This window comes from Nuphar pumila, chromosome 2 (assembly GCF_984573655.1).
Source record: "Nuphar pumila chromosome 2, dmNupPumi1.hap1.1, whole genome shotgun sequence".
In the NCBI taxonomy this organism is placed as follows: domain Eukaryota; kingdom Viridiplantae; phylum Streptophyta; class Magnoliopsida; order Nymphaeales; family Nymphaeaceae; genus Nuphar; species Nuphar pumila.
In genome coordinates, this window is record NC_143250.1 from 22,897,438 (window position 1) to 22,918,373 (window position 20,936).

The 20,936-nt window shown below is 38.8% G+C and overlaps 1 protein-coding gene across 3 annotated transcripts in view; it reads left to right on the forward strand.

The window, feature by feature from the left end:
* LOC149845027 (protein MOR1-like) overlaps positions 1 to 20,936 on the forward strand; it is a 42,558-nt gene that overhangs the window by 2,818 nt on the left and 18,804 nt on the right. For all 3 annotated transcript variants that reach the window (XM_089995451.1, XM_089995454.1, XM_089995453.1), the window contains exons 4-18: positions 844 to 923; positions 1,023 to 1,200; positions 1,291 to 1,355; positions 2,087 to 2,169; positions 2,349 to 2,434; positions 2,565 to 2,678; positions 2,766 to 2,885; positions 4,922 to 5,024; positions 5,907 to 6,043; positions 6,196 to 6,261; positions 6,368 to 6,485; positions 6,586 to 6,629; positions 19,057 to 19,128; positions 19,240 to 19,341; positions 19,457 to 19,562. In XM_089995451.1, the coding sequence (XP_089851577.1) occupies positions 844 to 923; positions 1,023 to 1,200; positions 1,291 to 1,355; positions 2,087 to 2,169; positions 2,349 to 2,434; positions 2,565 to 2,678; positions 2,766 to 2,885; positions 4,922 to 5,024; positions 5,907 to 6,043; positions 6,196 to 6,261; positions 6,368 to 6,485; positions 6,586 to 6,629; positions 19,057 to 19,128; positions 19,240 to 19,341; positions 19,457 to 19,562 (1,474 nt within the window). The remainder of the gene's footprint in view (positions 1 to 843; positions 924 to 1,022; positions 1,201 to 1,290; positions 1,356 to 2,086; positions 2,170 to 2,348; positions 2,435 to 2,564; positions 2,679 to 2,765; positions 2,886 to 4,921; positions 5,025 to 5,906; positions 6,044 to 6,195; positions 6,262 to 6,367; positions 6,486 to 6,585; positions 6,630 to 19,056; positions 19,129 to 19,239; positions 19,342 to 19,456; positions 19,563 to 20,936) is intronic.

The window sequence follows — 20,936 nt, forward strand, 5'->3', positions numbered from 1 at the left end:
ATTCACTAGGTGCAGTGGTGCACAAGCTGGTTCCTTCAAGCTTTGTTTGTCATCTCCCATTACCTTTTAATTCGTGGGCCTAAAAGTGAATTATTCCTTGATCTTAAATCATGGCCTGATGTAGCCTCAAGTGGGGTGGACCAGATTTGAAATTTAAGGGTGGACACTGCTGGGTAGCCTATTAGATATCATGTAGGCTGCTCCTCTGGTCTGGTTTTGTGCTGCTTTTGGATCTCAAGCTCAATAAAGACCAGGCCTTGGTGTGGTCGGTTTTATAAGTGGGCTGAATTTGAAGGGCCTGCCTGTTATGTATTGTCTAGCTTCACTTTGGCATGGGTAACTGGGTTAAGTCGACCCTCGTCCGGATTCGTGGAGGCTGCTTTGCTTCTTTGTGTCCAAAATTTGCAAATTTGATTGGGATGATAGCCAAAGTCTAGATACACCTTTATGGTAGGTAAGTCGTTTAGTAACAACTGAAGCTCTGTTCCAGCACATGCAACAAAGGAGCCTATGATGGCCTTGACTTGACCCAGTCCTTTGGGCCTGAGAACTGATCTTGCATTTTCCCCACAAGGGGTCCACATATTGGACTTAACATATGATGTCAGTTTCATCATGACCTTGTCTGCATCCACCCCAACTTGTACTGCCATTCATCAGTCTTAAACTCCACATCAACATCCAGCCAACTCCACTACACAGCTATGATGACTGAAAGTCCTTAATTGTTTCTCCATAGAACATTTGCATGACATTTGGATTTGCTCATTTCATGTGTAATTTGAATGGTCTGTTATTTTTCTTGCTCTACTTTTGGAAGTATTTATGAGCTACTGTTTTCAGGATTCTATGGAGAAAGCAATCAAGAACAAAGTTGCCAAAGCTGTGGTGCCGGCTATTGATGTCATGTTCCAAGCTCTGAGGTTTGTATTTCATGTTTTTCTCTCCCCTTAAATGCATGTTTGAAATGATTAAATTCTCTGTTCTTGATGTTCCTTCACTTGTCTTGTTTTGGCATTTAGTGAATTTGGGGCTAAGGTTGTTCCTCCAAAAAGAATACTCAAAATGCTACCAGAGCTTTTTGATCACCAGGATCAGAATGTTCGTGCATCCTCAAAGGGACTGACCCTTGAACTTTGCCGTTGGATTGGAAAAGATACAGTGAAGTCAATTTTGTTAGAAAAAATGCGAGATACTATGGTTAGGATCTTGAATATCATGTTTTTTCTTATTTCGTTCTTCTTGCTACACATAAACTTAATAATGTACTGTTCCTTTTGACACCTGTAGAAAAAAGAGCTTGAAGCGGAGCTTGTCAATGTTTCTGGGACAGCAAAGCCATCTCGCAAAATCAGGTGAGAATCACTAGATCATTAGAACTTTTCAAATGTTCAGACTTTGTGTAAACTATTTTGTGTTTATATGCTAGTAATATTTTTTTTTATGTTCGTTTGTACTTGAGTCTACCTGCTTTATGTCAATTGTCTCTATCTGTTGTATCTGCTTTGAAAAAAACAACAGGAAGAATGCTTTGATCACTCTATTCTGATATTTGCCAAACCTTATTTTGAATTGCCGACTCTTTTATTCTTGGTACCTTAGCTACTTATTTCTTATCCTTTTGTATTTGGAGTTCTGGATTTCTGATTATGCATCCTTAAATCTGTTGCTTCCTGTCCATGTAAATTTTATAGAGTTGCTTGAATAAATCATGTGGAGCTTTTTGAAAATGTTTATTTTGTGGAAATGCATTTACCTGATACTGTTGAATCTTACCTGCAACCTTCATTTCTGATCATCCTTTCTTTCTTCTTTTTCACATTTTATTCCTTTGATGAATGGGTTGCTTGGGAACTGAACCTCTGATAATTCTTATCTTGATGCGAGCGAAACCATAAATTTTCATATTCTTTACTATGATTTTTCATAATACTGCTGTGACACTGTCCATGAGTTGCATATATGGCATTTGCTGTCTTTCTATTTTTTGTATTTTTTTAAAAATTAAAGTGTTCTTGCTCAGTTTCTTGGATGGAGATTGAATTTTAGGCTCATTGACATTTTTATCTTCTTCCTATTTCATTAGATCTGAGCAAGACAAAGAGCCAGAGCAAGATGTGGTGGTTGAGGCTTCAGGCCCTCGTCCATCAGAGGAGTCTGTGGTTGATGGTCAGTAGAAAAATAAATGAAAAACTTATTTCTTTATTGAGTTTAACTTCTATATATTTCCGTTTAAAGTTCTAATGTGTTGGTAACTTATCACTGTTTTCTGGTGTGTTTTCCTTGCATTCCTCTTAATCTATCATGTTCTGATTCTTGTAATGCAATCATTTGAATATACTTTTCAGGCCCTCAGGAAATAGATGAATATGATCTTGTTGACCCTGTTGATATACTTACACCGTTAGAGAAGTCTGGATTTTGGGATGGAGTGGTGAGCCCATTTTTCGTACCATTTGAGAAACACAGCTTATATTTCTCTCCATTTTATTTATGTTGGTTTGGTGGAATGGATCTCTTTTTATTTCGATGACTTCGTTTGACTGTCGTTGTTATGATGGTAGAAAGCCGCCAAATGGTCTGAAAGAAGGGATGCAGTTGCAGAGCTAACCAAACTTGCTTCAACAAAAAAAATCGCTCCTGGTGATTTCACTGAAGTTTGTCGAATTCTGAAAAAGGTTGGTTTTTTTGTGTAACTAAAAACTTCTTTTGTATTCTTAACCACTGGATCACCATTTTGTCTAACCACTAATTCTTGTTCGCAGCTTATTACGGATATCAATATTGCAGTTGCTGCAGAAGCAATCCAAGCAATTGGCAATTTGGCCAAGGGCTTAAGGAACCATTTCTCTGGAAACTCGCGACTTCTTTTGCCAGTGCTTCTCGTGAGTATTTTGGTGCATACAGTTTTTGCATTTTCAGAAATGCGTTGATGCTTTTGAAACTGTTTTTTTTTGTCTAAATTGTCTGTCAAGAATTCCTTTCACAGTGCTTTTCTTTATCATCGAATGATGACATTTGTGTTCCTTAGACATACGTCAAATAAATTCACATGATGTCCTGGTATTGTCTTCATGGTCCCTTTGGAAAAGGTAGTAAAATCATAGATTTTCAAGAAGCGAACATGTTTCAAACAAATATATTCATCCACAGATCATCAAACTGTAAAGATGACTATGCTCTAAGCTTCAAATGTTTATCCATGGATAACTCCCATCTGTATGATAATCTACATAGGGTTCATTAAAAGACCTATATGAGCTGCTGGTATGTTAAACATACCAACATGAGCATGTTTAACCTTCTATATAAGCTTGCTTTCTAAATTCTGATGCTAGACAATCAAATTTGGCTCTATCTGGTTTCACCTGGATGTGCTGCAAATGGGCGTGTTGAATCTAATTGTTCTCTCGACCATGAACTTTACAACTTGGTAATCATTATACTACAAAGAGACAACATAGCTCGAGTTATTCAATCAAAGAATGTATATTTCCCACACGCTATCACCATGGATATACATTGATTTTAGCATAAGTTTGTGCAAGTTAGATTGAAGTCGTGGTTCTTGATCATGAAACAATAAAGTGATTTCCTTGTTGGAGGTGGGAAATGTGCAATTAATCCAGCAGAGTGTTTAAAAAGTCTATGCCCGATTCAACTGCCATTTGTCTGGTGGTCTTCTGAGACCCATCAGCCAATTGTTGTGAACCAGTGGACAAGCATAATGCATCCAACTAGGCTGAATTAAGAAATTTTCCAACTTGACATGCATATGATAGATAGTGATAATAAACAAGCAAATATGACTTCAACTGGCTTGACTGCTTCTGCACAAAGTGCAATCACATCTTTCTTGTAGCTATGGAGTCCATTGCTTGATCCCCATGCATTACAAAGAGATGTCAAGTTTGATTAGATTAATATTCGAGATTATGAAGCAGTGGATGGATTTCCTAAATGGAGGTGACAAACTTGCATCTAGTCCAGCATGATTGTAGTGGAACTGGTTCTTCCTATAGAACTTTGTTGCATCAAAATGTACATGCTGACTATGTCATCCTTGAACCATCTTCTGCATGTGCAAATATTTCACTGGCTGTGCTGGTCAATTTTTGTGCATGTGCAACTATTTCTGGTCATTGCACTACATTCTTTGAGTTCTTTTCCTCCCTCAAATCATTGCACTACTGTGTTCATGGGAATTTCCAAAATTGCAAATAATGAGGGGAGAGCCAGATTTGAGTATCTTACACATAGTGATAAATATTGACTTTCCACTGCAAGGATCTCATTGCCTTTTAACTTGCCCAGTGCATTGACAGTAAATAATTGAATGTTGCATCCCTATGAAACTCTTTCTGGTAATACTTCTGATTGTTATAGGTAACCATGGCTTCCTCTGCTACAGAGGTGGAGATTTGCTGCTTTTTTTTTGGTTTTGCTTGGTGGTTGTTTTTGGAGTGTTAGACTAGGATGTGATAGAATGCTCATTTTCTAACTATTAATGTTTTCTCAATTTTTGTCCTTGCATTGGTCTGCAAGTTGATTGGCAGAACTTAGATGCTTGCATGAAAAGATTTACCATACATTCATACCATTGTCCGCTATGCAGTGCGCAGTTTCCCTTATCATGACATTATTAGTAGATTTATTGTTACTTGAGATTCCCTTCTTTATTTTTTTGTGAAGTCCATGGATTGTCATCAATGTTTCTTTGACCAGTAAAATCTTTCTGTTACGATGGATTGGTAAAATAATCTGGTCGTGTTTTAATTTTGTTGCTATTGCTTTTATTATGAGTGTTATTTTAGGTCTATTAGGATGCAAATGATGTATGAGATTTGTTTCTGTTTGTTTGCTATTGTAATCCATCTCTTAGCCTGATTTTTCTTGCTTTGTGCGTTTGTACATGGTATAGGAAAAATTGAAAGAGAAGAAGCCAGTTCTCACAGAGTCACTTACCCAAACACTCCAAGCATTGCATAAATCAGGATGCTTGACTCTTGCTGATGTTATTGAAGGTAAGTTACCAAGCTTTCACGTGCTAAGTTATTGTAGATTGTTTTCAATACTTAATGGCACGAAACCAAAAACTTTTTATAGCTTAGTGATAGCAGAATCCTGTGCTTTCCACACTATGTCACATGGGTGCGGGTGCGGGGGTGCGGCACTTTCAAAAACCTTGGGTGCGGGGGTGCGGCAAAATAATATATATAGAAGGGGGGTCCGGGGGTTCCCACCGGCGTGGGTCCCCCCAAGATTTTTTTTTTAAATTTCTGCAGACCATTTCATAGGGCATTTTTTTTTAAATAATAATCCAAAAATGGACCAAAATGACCCTGGGTGCGTTGACCGCACCCAGGGTGGGGTTGACCGCACCGGGTGCCGCACCGGCACCGGCATCGCGTCGGGTGCGGCACCTGTCTGGCCAAATCCCTGTGACATAGTTTCCACATAACCTTAAGACTACTTCATTAATAGAGCAAATGTATTAGCTTGACATCAGTTTGTTTTTTTAAAAACTCCAGACATTTCTGGTTGTGCATGCAGACAATCTATTCTGAAACCACATAATACCAGCTTACAAGTTTTTGGGTTGTGATGGATTGTGGGGATGATTATAGGAAATTTCTTGGGTGGATTGATGTAGACACCATTTAAGAGATATCTTGAGACTTATTGATTCTCATATGTTCTCATGTGCGTAACAGTTTCTAGTTATAACTTGTAGTACACTTCAGTTCTAGAAGAGAAACGGTCTATTCTTATTCAGTAGTTCCATGTTATGGAACATCTTTATCTATATAAAAGTGATCATCAATTCTTGATCTGATTCATCTACTCAACTGTTCTTTTTGTTGGCTTAATTTTTCTTTGCTTACTGCTGCTGTTCTATGCTACAGATGTGAAAGTGGCTGTGAAAAACAAGGTTCCACTTGTCAGGTCATTGACATTGAACTGGGTTACATTTTGCATTGAAACAAGTAATCGACAAACAATTCTTAAGGTGCACAAAGATTATGTTCCTATCTGTATGGAGGTTTGTGATAATTTTCTTAGTTTTCTTTTCTTTTTTACTTTCTTCTGTTATGTTCTGTTGTTCCTTATTATATACGTTATTATCTACCCCTGGTTATTTTTTTCATAGATTGGTTTTCATTTACATGTAATGAATGTCTTCTATCCATGCAGTGCTTAAATGATGGGACACCTGAAGTCAGAGATGCATCATTTGCAGCTTTAGCTGCAATTGCAAAGGTACTTGATGTTCCTTTTTTCCCTTTAATCTATGCTTATCTCATGAAGAGTTATTTGTTTAGAAGATAAAAGAGAGAGAATATACTTCACCTTTCCTTTTCTCTAGTCGGTTGGCATGAAACCACTGGAAAGATCTTTGGAGAAGCTTGATGAAGTGAGGAAAAAGAAACTTTCAGAAATGATTGGAAATGCAGGCGAAGGACAGCTTGCTGTATCTGGAACTGGTTCAAACTTTTTCCTTTTACTTTTTGTCTTAATTTGATCATCTGCCCTCTTTGTGCATGTGTGTGTGTGTATTAATGTTTTTTCCTGTTTTTCCTGCAGTTTCCATATCCAGTGTGAGTTTTACTCGTTCTTCAGTTTCAGAGGTAAGTTGGGGTTTTACTTACTTTTTTGGGTTTAGAAAACAATTGTTTATTTATTTCTAAGCCTGCCATGCTGTTGTTTGGAAACAAAGATGGAGATTGAGCACATGCTACTCGAATTCCTGTGAATGATTGGATTTTTTGGATTAACCATTGTTTTGGCTATCAATTCAGTTGACAGCTTAGTGCATTTTAGCCTAAAAATAGTAGGTCTTCCCTCTTATTTTCCTTTCAATTGTTATTTTGGTTGCTTCATAAAATAAGGTTAACTAAGTAAACATAAATGAGAAATGATTTCATGAGAAAAGTACAGTGACATGGGCCGCACATATTCAAATGATGCAATTACCACCTCTACAGATGGTAAATGGGTGACAGGGTGGAGGCATATTCTTGTAAATGGGTTACACGTGTAATTCACATATAATGTGTTTTCTGAGATAGAGAGATAGTGAGAGGGAGAGACAAAAAGAGAGGGAGAATGAAAGACAAGAGAGAAAGAGGGAGAGCAAGAGGTGAGAGAGACTGAGAAAGAGAGGGAGAGTGAGAGATACTGAGAGGGAGAGATGAGAGAGAAAGAGAGAGAGAAAGGGAGACCACATCAAGAGAGAAAGAGGGAAAGAGGGAAAGAGGGGAGAGGCTGTAATCATGGCCTCTCCCCTCATACAGGACTGAGGCACATGCCTCATAGCTCCCGAGGCATGCACATCAGAGGGTTTTATGCAATAATCATGTGCCTCATGGCGCAAAGTGCCTCGCCATAAGGCAAGGCATGCCCCTTTGCACCTTGAGGCGCTTTTTTAATAACATTGCTCTTCACAAATACCAAGTTGTCACCCATGCATTTGGTCAATAAATGCATACATTTTTCAAACCTAATAGCTCTTCATAGGTACCAAGCTGCCACTCCTTAGGCTTCTTTAAAAGTTTCCTCAATCTTCATGCCACAACACATTTCTATGCAAATTACCCTCCCAAGCCAATTTAAGAACCTGCAAATACTCCAAATATATACTGAAAACTGAAAGAACTCTCCAAACACAGGTTGCTGCCCCTATCTATTAACTGTAAGCACTGTGAAAACTTGCAAATGAGTGAATACATGTCTCAAATCATTTATTCAGTGACTTCTTCTACCAAAACGACCCTAATAGAAGCAAATTAAGGCCCCCAAAGCTTTAAATCATAAAGCAGATCTGGAAAAAAAGAAAGTTTACGTCCGAGGTTTCAGAAAATATTCCGAAAATATACAAAAAGTTCGAAATTCCCTTTCTGGAACTCCAAACAAACTCAAACTTGTCTTTTTTTTTCTGTGAGTGCTCAAAGCGCCTCAGATCAAACCCCTTTAAGAGATGCTGCGTTTTTTGGTAAGTGATGATGTCAGCACTTAGTTTGTATCAAGCTGCATTAAGCCTAGACGATGGACCTATGTCACATGGGTGCGGGTGCAGCACTTTCAAAAACCTTGGGTGCGGTAGGGCAAAAATGTAAAAAATTATATATATATATATATAATTTTAAAGTTTTAACAATTAACATTGTCATAATATTATTCATCGTGCATGCAACATATCAACCTAAATATCAATCAAATAAGTAAAGCAATTATATAAATCAACCTAAATATCAATCAAATAAGTAAAGCAGAAAAAAACTAAATTACATACCAAAACTATATCCTACAATGTATATGACGATGAAGTAATGGATCTTAATAATTTTCTTCTTCATCATCAAATGCATCGTTAAAAGAAATACTGGTCTCAGCTAAATCCATGTTTGTCATGTTGAAATCATGCTCTCCTTCGAAGTCACACTCTTCTGGGTTTACATCCCAAAATTTGGATGCTTCTTGTCTGCGTTACAAACCCAATTTGAAAATGTTAAATACAATGCAAGTACATTTAAATGAAAACTAGGAAATAATCAAATAATTAAAAGAGCAAATTAGTACCTATATTTATCATTGGTTTGCGAAAATAATCGAAGATTTGAATGAACATATACTAAATCCTCTGCACGCTTGCTGATGAGTTTGTGGATTTGAGAATATGTGCTCCAATTTCTTTCACAATAAGATGAACTAGCAGGTTGCGATAACAATCTTAATGCAAGACGTTGGGGAAGTGGTGTTTCTGATCCAAATGTTGACCACCATGTGATAGGATCTATATTATCCTCCTCTCTCGCGGATAATGCCGGCCCATATAATCTCGAATCTAGAAAATTTTCAAACTCTTGTGTGACTTAATGTAGAAGATATGCTTCTGGAAAATGTCTTCTCATACACATATTTCTATGTCTTGATAGCTCTGGGTCTAAATTTGGAGGGACACGACCAATACCACCTGCCCCTCACTTATTTGCATAATATTTTGGATTAAGAAAATGTGCCATGCAATGCAAAGGAGTGTTGCTCTTATCCCATCTTCTGACTAAAATTGAATGAATATGGTTAAAAAATTCTGAATCATCCAATGCAAGATTTTTTTTTCTTCATGCTTGAAAACTATAGCTTGTATTTTTTCTATCATATTATCCGACATTTCATAAACTCTGTGAAGCATAGGCTCATCCTTATCAACTTCTCTTAACATTTCTCAAATAGGTTGCGTAAATTGAAGGAACTATACCACTCTGTTCAAAAACTCATCATCAAGAATGAATTTCTTAATTTCTTGAGCGTTGATATCATCATCAACACGATAGAATGTTCAATTTTCATAAGTCACGATGTTAACCAAAGCATTCTTCACTTTTTTAATCCTCTTCACCATCACAATGATGGACGCAAAACGTATTTCAGCGACCTTCAACAATTTTAGGTCAGAATGCCTATTAAATATAGCATTAGCACGATGGTGGTTAACAACAAAATTCCTAATGCTTTTGACATTTGTTTCTAAATCTTCAATCCATGAACATAAAGCATATGCTTGTGAATTTTCTTCTTCATTGGGGTTGCAGATGCTCTTTAGGGCTAGATTTAAGCTGTGCTACATATAGAGTTCAAAAAATATGAGGATACTCACTCTCAAAACTCAACGCTGCACTTTTACAAACTAGAGCATTGTCTGTAATGATTTATATCACTTTCTGATCACCCACTTCTTTTATGACTTTTATAAATAACCCCTTCAAATGCTCTGCATTTTTATATTCTCCAGATGCATCAACCGCTTTCAAGAATATTGGGCCACTAAGCGAACAAGCAATGAAATTGATCAGTGGACGCCTTTGAATATCTGTCCATCCATCAAAAGCAATAGAAACTCTATTTTGCTTCCATAAATATTTTTTAATCTCCAGCAACCTCTCCACATTTGCCCTCTCTTCTGCAAGAAGTGTGGTTCGTATCTTTTCTGAGATTGGAGGCACGTAGCCGCTCAAATTACAATTTGCCAAAGATGTTACTAAATCCTTCCAATAAAGATTCCTAGCCGCATTAAATGGGAGTGAACTAGAATAAAAATACCTCCCTACTTTTCTATCTATATCCTCCCTTCCATATGTATTGAATGCTGTTTGTATCGTTCCTCTATCTTTTACATTGACTTTTTTTTTCTAGCATCCTCTTAGGGGCTTCCAAATGGCACACTTATTGCACAAGAATCACTCATTGTCTTTCTCTTCTCATATTCTTCTTATATTTTCTTGTATTGTCTTCGCATTGCCTCATCAACTTATCTGCATCCTAAACTGTCATGTCCTGGTATCTTCAACAAATGAGCATTCACTCTTGTGTAAGACCCAATAAAATCTCTTTCGCAGAGCTTGCATCGAAATCTCTTGTTTCCACTACCTCCTTCTCTAGTTTTTGCAGGCTTATCTGCATGTACCCATAGTGATCCTACATCATCACTCCCACTACAACTATCAACAAAATTAACAACAAAACTCACATGTGGGGATGAAGATGACTCAAGTCCTTTCCCTTTATCCATTATTTTTTCCTGAAATCACAAAAACGAATTATATTAAAATCAATTATGCAAACAATCAAGATTTATAATATCAAGTCCAATGATAAGTTGTGGAACCTGATTCAGAGTTTTGGGCTCCCCTCCCCCCGACGCAAAATTTTTTCTTGGGAGGGGCTCGGCCCCTCTCCTTAAATCACAAGAAGCAGGGTGGGGGGCTTGGCCCCTCCCCTGCCGAAAACAAGGAGGGCCCCCCTGAAATCAGAGGGAGGGGGGCTCGGCCCTTCCTCTACCGAAAACAGGGAGGGCCTCGGTCGCTCCCCTGAAATCAGAGGGAGCAGGGTGGGGGGCTCGCCCCCTCCCCTGCCGACCCAACAAGAGAGCTAGAGGGAGCAGGGAGGGGGGCTTGGCCCCTCCCCTGCTGACCCAACAAGAGAGCGAGAGGGTACCTGCGACGAGGGAGAGGAGGAGGTGGCGTCGGGCTCCCTTGCGAGACATCAGAAGGAGAGGAGGTGAGCGAGAGAGCGGAGCTGCGCGCGAGAGGAGAGGATTAGGGCAAAATTTTTTTGCCCTAATCCTCTTTCGCAACCCTTTTGATCGGGCAACAATTTTTTTTTAAGTTAAAAAATTGGATGAAAACGACCCTTGGTGCATTGACAGCACCCAGGGTCGTGTTGACTGCACCGGGTGCCTCACCTGCACGCGCACCCGCGTCGCGTCTACGCGGGTGCGGCAAAGCGACGCGGGTGCGGCACCTGCTTTGCCGAGTCCCTTTGACTTAGTGATGGACCCAATATACCGTCTGATGCAAATTAGGAGCTCCTTTTGTAGCTTTGGTACCATCTTCATTCATTTGTAAAGAGGTGCAATCACATCTTCAAGCCTATGTAACATAGACACGCCGGATGAGGTGCCGTACACGTGTTGAGTACTGGTAACGGACTCAGTGCGGGTACACCCTGGGTCGGGTGCTGCACTGATTCGGGTCAGGTCCAACCCAGACCTGACCCAAACTTGTTTTTAGGGTTTTTGACCTTGGTCAAACCAAGGTCAACAGGGACAGATCATTTTGGTCCCACCCTCACCACAATACCCCCTCTCTCTTTGGTTTCGTTTACCCCCTCTCGATTTCCATCTTCTCTAAGATTTCCCATCTCTCTCTATTTTCCTCGTTCTCTCTTTGGTTTTCCGTCTCGTTTCCCCTAGAGAGAGAGAGAGAGAGAGAGAGAGAGAGAGAGAGAGAGAGAGAGAGAGAGAGAGAGGAGGGGGAGGTGTACCTGGCATCCTCTTCTTCTTCTGTTGGTGTGCTGTAGAGAGAAAGAAAAAGAACATAACATTTTATTTTATAAAAGAAATATCAAACTGCCCCCTCCTTTTTTAAAAAGAATTTCATCCACAACCCCCAATCTCCCCAAAATATCATCCACACCCCTAATCTCCTCAAAATATGTATAATATATATACAAGCTGGATTGGGTCTAAGCTGATCCAAAGTCCAAACAAATTATATATATATATATATATACCCGTACTCTCAATTTTTGAAATCGCCGTGTCGTACCCTATGCACCCGTACCCATAGCCATGTGACATAGCTTCAAGCATTTGGAACAACATACAAACAGTGTGGAGAGCCGAAAGCCTCAAACCTTGTTATTCAAGTCGCTTGAAAAATACAAATGAATAAATTATTTCTAATATATTCAAGGAAGGAAAGTAACTACACATATTATAGAACTGTACATAATGAATAAGGAAGTATCAGTTACGCCCTTTGTTAGATTAGAATACAGTTTGCATATGCGTATGGATCTGAATCCAGATCCATACGCATATTATAAGAAACACATGTTAAATAGGATCTCATTAATGGCATTCTTGTAAAATGTATATATTTTTACTTTATAATGTTTAGGGTTCAGGAGGTCGTGTATCGTAGTGCCGCCCCAAGCCATTTGTGAATCTCTCTCTCTCTCCCCTTATCTCCAGAAAATAAATCTGATATGGTATTAGAGCTCAGGTTAATCCTGTGCGTGAAGAAGTTCTGACAGATGGTGGTTCTATCGTGAACAACAAACCCAGCGTGATCATCTTCAGATCGTGGTTCTATCGTGGTTCTTCTTCGTGAACAGCAAGCCCAGCGTGATCATCTTCAGATCGTGGTTCTATCGTGAACAGCAAACCCAGCGTGATCATCTTCAGATCGTGGTTCTATCGTGGTTCTTCTTCGTGAACAGCAAGCCCAGCGTGAACAGTCCCAACGTGAGAAGCGTGAACAACAACCCAGCGTGAGATCATGGTTCTTCAGCTTTCAACTTCTTCAGCAAGCTCAGTGTAAACAGCAACCCCATCGTGACATCTTCTCTTAATCTGAAAAAACCCAGCGTGACATCTTCTCTTAATCTGAAATTTCATCTTCCAAGCTCAGCGTAAACAGCAACCCCAGCGTGACATCTTCTCTTAATCTGAAAAGCCCAGCGTGACATCTTCTCTTAATCTGAAATTTCATCTTTTCCTCAATCTCAACGACTGTTTTATTGCTGTTTTAGTGTTCATCTTTCCCTCAACCTCAACGACTGTTTTATTGTTGTTTTAGTGTTCATTCATCTTGTTTGCTTATTCATCGTTTCACTGCTATGGACTTCTCTTTGTCATCTGGTCCCTCTGCCAATTTCTTGAGTCAGCTCGTTACTGAAAAACTTACTCATTCTAATTTTTGACCTGGAAGAGGCAAATCCTTCCTTTTATACGGAGTCATGATCTCGATGAACATTTGGGCGGTTTAGTTCCTATACCACCATGGCTTATTTTGCAGGAAACCAAAGATGAGAAAGGTGACACAATTACCATTTCTATTAAGAATCCAGAGTATACAACTTGGAGGAAGCGGGATCAGTCTTTGGTTGCTTATATTACGTCAACACTCTCTCAAGAAGTGTTGGTTACTCTTTCAGATGATTGCACTGCGGCAGATCTGTGGAGTAAGCTGTCTCAGACATACTCTCAGATATCAGAAGCCCGAGTTATGTACTTAAAACATGAATTTCAAAGTTTGAAGAAAGGTTCCATGACACTCATGGAATACATAGGCCGCTTGAAGAGTATTACTGATCAATTGGCTGTTGTTGGAAGTGCTATTGCAGATAAAGATAAAGTTCAACAACTTCTCAATGGATTGGGTCCTGATTTTGACATGTTTACTACAACTTTATCATGCCTTCCTCACTTGCCCACTTTCGACGACCTACAAGCGAAACTTCTCCAATATGAGATGATTATGAAGCAAAGGGCAGAAGGAAATGAATCAACTCGTCCTCATTCAGTTTTGGCCATGGACACTTATGTAGGTTTTGGACGAGGGAATGGAGGGCATCAAGGAGGCAGAGGCCGCGAACGTTTCGGGCAGGGAGGACGTGGTATCTTGCCTACACCTAATATTTTAGGGGCTTTTAATACAGGGAATCAGAGGAGAGTGCCCACTTGTTTCTTATGTAACAAAAGAGGACATGTGAAAGCTGATTGTTGGTTCAATCTACAGAATAGAGGAAAAATAAACAAAATTGAGAATAAATCAGCTACTGCTCTGGACACAAAAGTGCCATCCACAGATGTGCAACAACTTTTGTTATCAGCATTGTCACAGATGACGATCAAGCAAAATGAACAAGGCGAATGGTATGTTGATTCAGGTGCCGCCACACATGTTACGGGTAATGCGGGTAAGTTATCTCACTTATTGCCTTATTTTGAAAAAGGTAGTATAGTTACGGGAGATTGAACTTATTACTCCATTAGTCATACTGGCAATGCACATATCCCTATGTCAAAATTCTTTCTTCATTTGTCAAATGTCCTTCTTGCTCCTAATATTAAAAAGAACATTGTTTCTGTAGCTAAACTTGTTGACGATATGAATTCTTCCGTCGAATTTACTCCCTCTTCTGTTTATGTTAAGGATCTACGAACGAAGGAGACGTTCACTAAGGGGGAGCGACAAAGAAACATGTACGTCTTCAAGGAGATTCCTTCAGTGTCTTCGCCCTCAGTCCCAATCCTCCAGTTGAAGTCGTCCAAGCATTCTTCAGTGTCTTCACCTTCAGAGTCTTTGTTTTTTCCTTCATTGGAAGTTTTTAATTCATCTCATTGTAATAAGCCAGATATTTGGCATAGTCGTTTGGGACATTGTAGTCGAGGTTTCGTTGAAAATCTTGTATCAGATGGTCTCCTTCCAGAGTCTAATTTAAGTTCATTTTTTGATAATAATAATAAATGTTCTTCATGCGAACTCTGCAAAAGCCATGTTCTTCCTTTTCATAATATAAATAAAAGAGCTTCAAAGCCATTTGAGATTATTTGTTCCGATGTTAAGAGACCCGCACCTATTCCTTCTCTTTCTGGCAGTCGTTACTATGTTGTCTTTATTGATTCCTATTCCCGTTATACTTGGATATATTTCTTAAAACACAAGCATGAAGTTTTTCAAATATTTCGGGAATTCCATTCGATGGTCAAAACAAAGTTTGCTTGTGATATTGTGCATTTACAATGTGATGGTGGAGGAGAGTATTCGTCGAACGAGTTTATTGCCTTTCTTCGGGATAAAGAAATAAGCCGACAGGTTTCTTGCCCTCATACTCCTCAACAAAATGGGGTTGCGGAGAGGAAACACAGGCATATTGTCGAGAGCGCGATGAGCATGTTACATGATAGCAATGTGCCCGTTAGTCTCTGGACAAAAGTTTTTCACACATCTGTTCATATCATAAATCGTCTTCCTATGGCACTTTTGGGTCGGAAATCTCCCTATTATACTTTATTTGGGCAACATCCCTCTTACGATGAGCTGCGTGTTTTTGGTTGTGTATGTTATGTACATATTGAGTCATCTCTGCGAAATAAGTTTCAGCACAAGGCTGTCAAGTGCATATTTGTTGGGTATGCAGATGAATACAAAGGTTATCGATGCTATGATCCTACTACAAAACGTATTAGGACCTCCAGAAATGTTGTTTTTGACGAACAAAATTTTCAGGTCAATGACTCTGCAGTGTTGCCACCTCGAGAATTAGAAGTATATGATCCATGGATGAGCGCAAATCTTTTTGCTAATACAGGAGAAACATGTCAAACAAATTGTTTTTCCTTCGGTTTGAGTAGGGAGTTGAATGACTCACAAATGCATGTTGAATTATCTCCAGTTGAGCCACCCTCAGTAGAACGTTTCTCTGGACAGATATACACTAGACAGAGCAAAAATACAGAGCCGAGGAATATGGAGGAAAGCATCGCCAATGATTCGACTCAAAGGCCGTCACGCATTAAGCATCCTATTCAACGATGGGTGAGTTATGAGACCTTCTCCCTTGATTTCCAGTTGTTTATGTCTCAGCTCACAAAACAGGATGAACCCACTTGTTTTAATCAAGCTCTTCAATCCCGTCATTGGACCGAAGCTATGAATGAAGAAATAGAAGCTCTTCATGAATGCCAGACTTGGGAAATAGTCCCTCGGCCAGAAGGAAAGAATGTAGTTGGCTCAAAATGGGTTTATAAAATAAAATATAAGCCTGAAGGAAGCATTGACAGATATAAGGCACGCCTTGTTGCTCGAGGATTCACACAACAATATGGTGAAGACTACGACGAAACCTTTAGTCCCGTAGTCAAAATGGGTACTATTCGTATTATCATATCCCTAGCAGTCGATCAAGGTTGAAGTCTTAGCTAGATGGATGTTAAAAATGCATTTTTGCATGGAACTTTAAAGGAAGAAGTGTATATGGAGCAACCACCTGGTTATGCCGAGAAGAATCCTATTGCCTGGGTGTGCAGACTAAGGAAATCTCTGTATGGGTTGAAACAGGCGTCCCGTTCCTGGTTTGAAAGTTTCTCTATGAAGATTCAGAGTTATGGTTTTAGAAGATGCTCTCTGGATCACTCACTCTTTATTTACCAAAAGGCGGACATTGTTGTACTTCTTCTTATATATGTTGATGACATTGTGATTACTGGGAGCTCAGATAGTCATGTGCAAGACGTGAAACAGTTTTTAATGAAAACTTTCAAGATGAAAGATTTAGGGGAGTTGCAGTACTTTCTTGGTGTGGAAGTTGACAGACAACAAGACACATTGACACTCATGCAACAAAAATACACTCTTGATCTTCTGGAAAGAGCCGGGATGACGAATTGCAAACCAGTCAGCACTCCTAGTGTATTACATCAAAGGCTGAGCTCTGAAGATGGTCATCTTTGTGTCAACCCTACAACGTATAGAAGTCTCGTGGGGATGTTACAGTACTTGACCTTTACCAGACCTGATATAGTTTATGCTGTCAATCAGGTATCCCAGTTTATGCACCCTCCAACAGAGGGTCATATGGAAGCTGTGAAGCACATTCTACGCTATTTAAAAGGAACTATAGGAGACAGACTTGTTTATCGCAAGAACGATAATCTGCATAGAGGACATGCACTCATCACTTATACAGACGCAGATTGGGCAGGGGATCCAGATGAGAGATGATCTGTCTCTGGATATTGTGTTTATATTGGGCACAATTTAGTGTCCTGGAGCAACAGAAAACAAAAAGCAGTGGCACGATCGAGTACAGAGGCTGAATACATATCGATGGTTGCAGGCACGGCAGAAGCCACGTGGATTAGACACTTATTGAGTGATCTTGGGGAGACAATTATTCAATCATTTCTTTTATGTGACAATCAAAGCGCAATAAACATTGCATATAATCCTATCCAGCATAGCAGAACGAAGCACATTGAGATTGATCAACATTTCATACGGCAGAAAGTCGAGATGAAAGAGATAGAACTACGCCATGTTCGAACCGAAGATCAAGTGGCAGACCTGTTTACCAAGGGATTAACATGACGTCAATTTTGGCTATTGAAGAGCAAGTTGTACATGCTCCAAAATCACGTACAACTTGAGGGAGGGTGTTAGAATACAATTTGCATATGCGTATGGATCTGGATCCAGATCCATACGCATATTATAAGAAACACATGTTAAATAGGATCTCATTAATGGCATTCTTGTAAAATGTATATATTTTTACTTTATAATGTTTAGGGTTCAGGAGGTCGTGCATCGCAGTGCCGGCCCAAGCCATTTGTGAATCTCTCTCTCTCTCTCACTCTTTCTCTCTCTCTCTCTCCCCTTATCTCCAGAAAATAAATCTGATACCCTTAACACTACCAACCTGTTATTTTCATTGGTTCTATCATGGACTGAATTGCTTCCGGAGCAAATTGGGTAACCCATATCTCTAATCCAAAAGTATAGCCACCAAGACTTAGATGTGAATCCATGCCCAATCACATGATGAAGCCTTTAGATTTTCGTTGCCAATAGGAGAGCAATCATTTGCATCGTAAATGATATAGAAATACTCCAATCACTTTCTATCTCATGCTAGTTATTATAAGGGACTTTGTATCAGAAAACCCCAGGTATGGAACTCATGGACCTAAAGTCTTCATTTCAATGCCAACTAATCATGTACTTTAGAGCCAATCCGTTAGGACAGTTGATTACATCTTGTATATATTTGTATATTGTTGGTGATGCAATTCAGAATGTGACAAGTAACCCATAAAATAAGATCGTTCAATATTATTTTTATTATGATATTTGGAGGATCTGTGGAACTTCGTCTGTTCCTAAACATATCATTAGAGATTATGGTCTATGAAAGACGTGCAAGAGTATCTTGTTTTCTCAAAATGAGGTTCACAACCCTGTCATGGGACAATGATTGGCTGGTTTGTTCCTAGAAAAGATCTGGAGGTCTGGAATCCTTGTTCTTCTTATTGGTGAATGTGGGATATGATCTGCTGGATGGATTTTGAATGAGCTAACTATGTTTTTTATAGGTCATGCAAGGGCATTTGTGATGAGTACTTTAGGCTTCGTTCATTATTCTTTGCCTTGATTCGTTTCTTGTAGACAGTTGGCCCTTCTTGATCTAAGTTTATTAACTTAAAGCTTGCTAGTTATAATCAAGTAGTCCAATAATGAGGCACAATGTGAATGTTAATCTCGTTGTTTGGGGTTTTCCTTGAACATAATGGCATTAAATTGAATGATGAAAACGGCTGTCCTTCTTAGGTATTATTCTTGTTAATATTGCATGAATTCTGTTTGGTTCACTCAAAAGTTTTATGGGAAGTACTGAGGAATTGTTGTTTTTTCTGAAATCTTTATCCCCTATGCGATTTGCATCATGTTGAACTTGTAGTTTCTTAATCATTTATGCTGCTTTTGGTGCCTTTTTAGCCTTTAAAAAGTAAATGTAAAAAGCTAGTAACTAGTTTTTGAACATCATTGATTGTCATGGTTTGAGGCTTTGAGCTAGTCCTGGTATTTCTGTGGGCTGGTTGGTTTCCTTAAGATACACTTTATGGAAGTGAAATAATTTCATCCGGCTTTTAGGGGTAAATGTGTTTGTTTGGCAACTTTAACATAATATGAATTGCTTGTTCTGCAGAGTGCGCAAAGCTCATATGTTAAAAGATCTGCTGCTAGCATGCTTAGTGGGAAAAAGACAGTTCAGGCAACTGTGAGACTCTTATCTTATATTCTCTCTTAGGTGTTTGATCAAATGCAGTTTGAATAATAGCCTTTGTATATTTCTGTTATTTGATTTTTTCTTTTTTGGGTTCTTGAGCAGGCTTCAGTTAAAAAGGTTGGTCCTGCAAAAAGTGGTGCAAGTAAGAAGGAGGGTTCTGGGCAGCAAAGATCTACGGTATTGGCTGTGGTTGAAGACATTGAGGTAAAATTAGTTCAAACTATTGTTTGCATGGTTATTCTGAAGGCAGTCCGGTATTGCATTATTGTTTTATAATTCCATCCTGCTAAGAAAATATTTATTCATTTATTTGTTTCAGCCAGGGGAGATGAGCCTTGAGGAAATTGAAGGAAGATTGGGAAGTGTTTTGAAAGCAGATACAATCTCTCAATTGAAGAGTAGTGTTTGGAAGGAAAGACTTGAAGGTTTCCTTTTTTATTCTTCTGCATTTTTGTTATCTTTGTACTATTTGTTGGTGACATCATTTGAGATGTCATAGTGGTGAAATTTTGAAATGTATGTTGTGGTATCTTGGTCCCCTATTCAGATTGTACAGTGGGAAGTTTATCATCTTTCATATGCTACTTTTCTATGTATGAAAATATTTTCTGTACCTGTATACAATTATGCTTCATTGATCTGTATGTTTGGTCAGCTATTGTTAGTCTTTATCCTGAAGTGATTGCATTCGACATGGTCTGGTCGGAGTTGTTTATGCTATTTTTTCATAAGAAATATTCTCTTTGGGTAATTTGCTCCAATGATAATAACAGATTGCATAAGTGCTTGATATTCATGGAGCTGCTATTATTTGCCTTTTGTCGAGTTCTCATATTTTGTTCCTTAAAATCTGAAGGTGAACCCTTTATAATTGCAGAATGTTTTTATCAATTTTGTTCTATTCTGTTTGCTGCACTTCTGGCGATGCTGCTATATCACTGTTGTATCAGCAACATTTTGGCATAAAAATTTCTTTGAAGGATTGAAAGCATTTATTTTCCAGTGAAAATAATTGATAACTATTTTATAATGTAAAAAGATAGAACTGAACAAATTGGAAGAATATGGAAGTAAAATGATGGCTTTCTTTAAATGTGGAATAAATTAAGAAATGAGAATAACATATGGCAATTTGGAATATTTTGTGATAATGTTGTTCTGCACTGAGAAATTCTTTTATTTTCATAAGATCATGATGGCATATCTTCGCTATGAATTTATGCAAGTTTCACTATTATATAGGAAATGATCATATTTTTTTTACTGTTTTGCTTTGACATTTTGATGTATTGAAATTGCTAATATTACCATATACTGTGTTGTTGACATACCTTTGGTATCTTTTTTTGGATTTATAACCCGAAGAAACTGCACCTGGCACGAAGACCTGGTTGCACTGGCTCAGTCTGCCATACCTATGGTTGTCATGGCGCAGCGTAAAACTCCAAGGCTAGGATCCCTGCCCCCGGTGCCTATGCTTTGCATTCCCTTGTGCAGAGGAGTGACTACCATGGGAATCGAACCTTGACTGCCCGTCTAGCAGCCAAGGCCCCACCCCACTATGCCAACCCCCATTGGGGCTAAAAAATTCCGTGGGCTTATCCCTTGCTCCCAGGGAGTCACCACGTTTTGGCTTTCGCAAGGGGTGACGCGCATGGGATTTGAACCTAGACCACCTGCCTTGTGGCCCTACCCCTTTGGGGATACCTTTGGTATCTTCTTAGTGAAAATCTTATGACATTGTCATGTTTTGAAAACATGGAAATAGTTGTGGTTATATGTGAACACATGCATTTAAT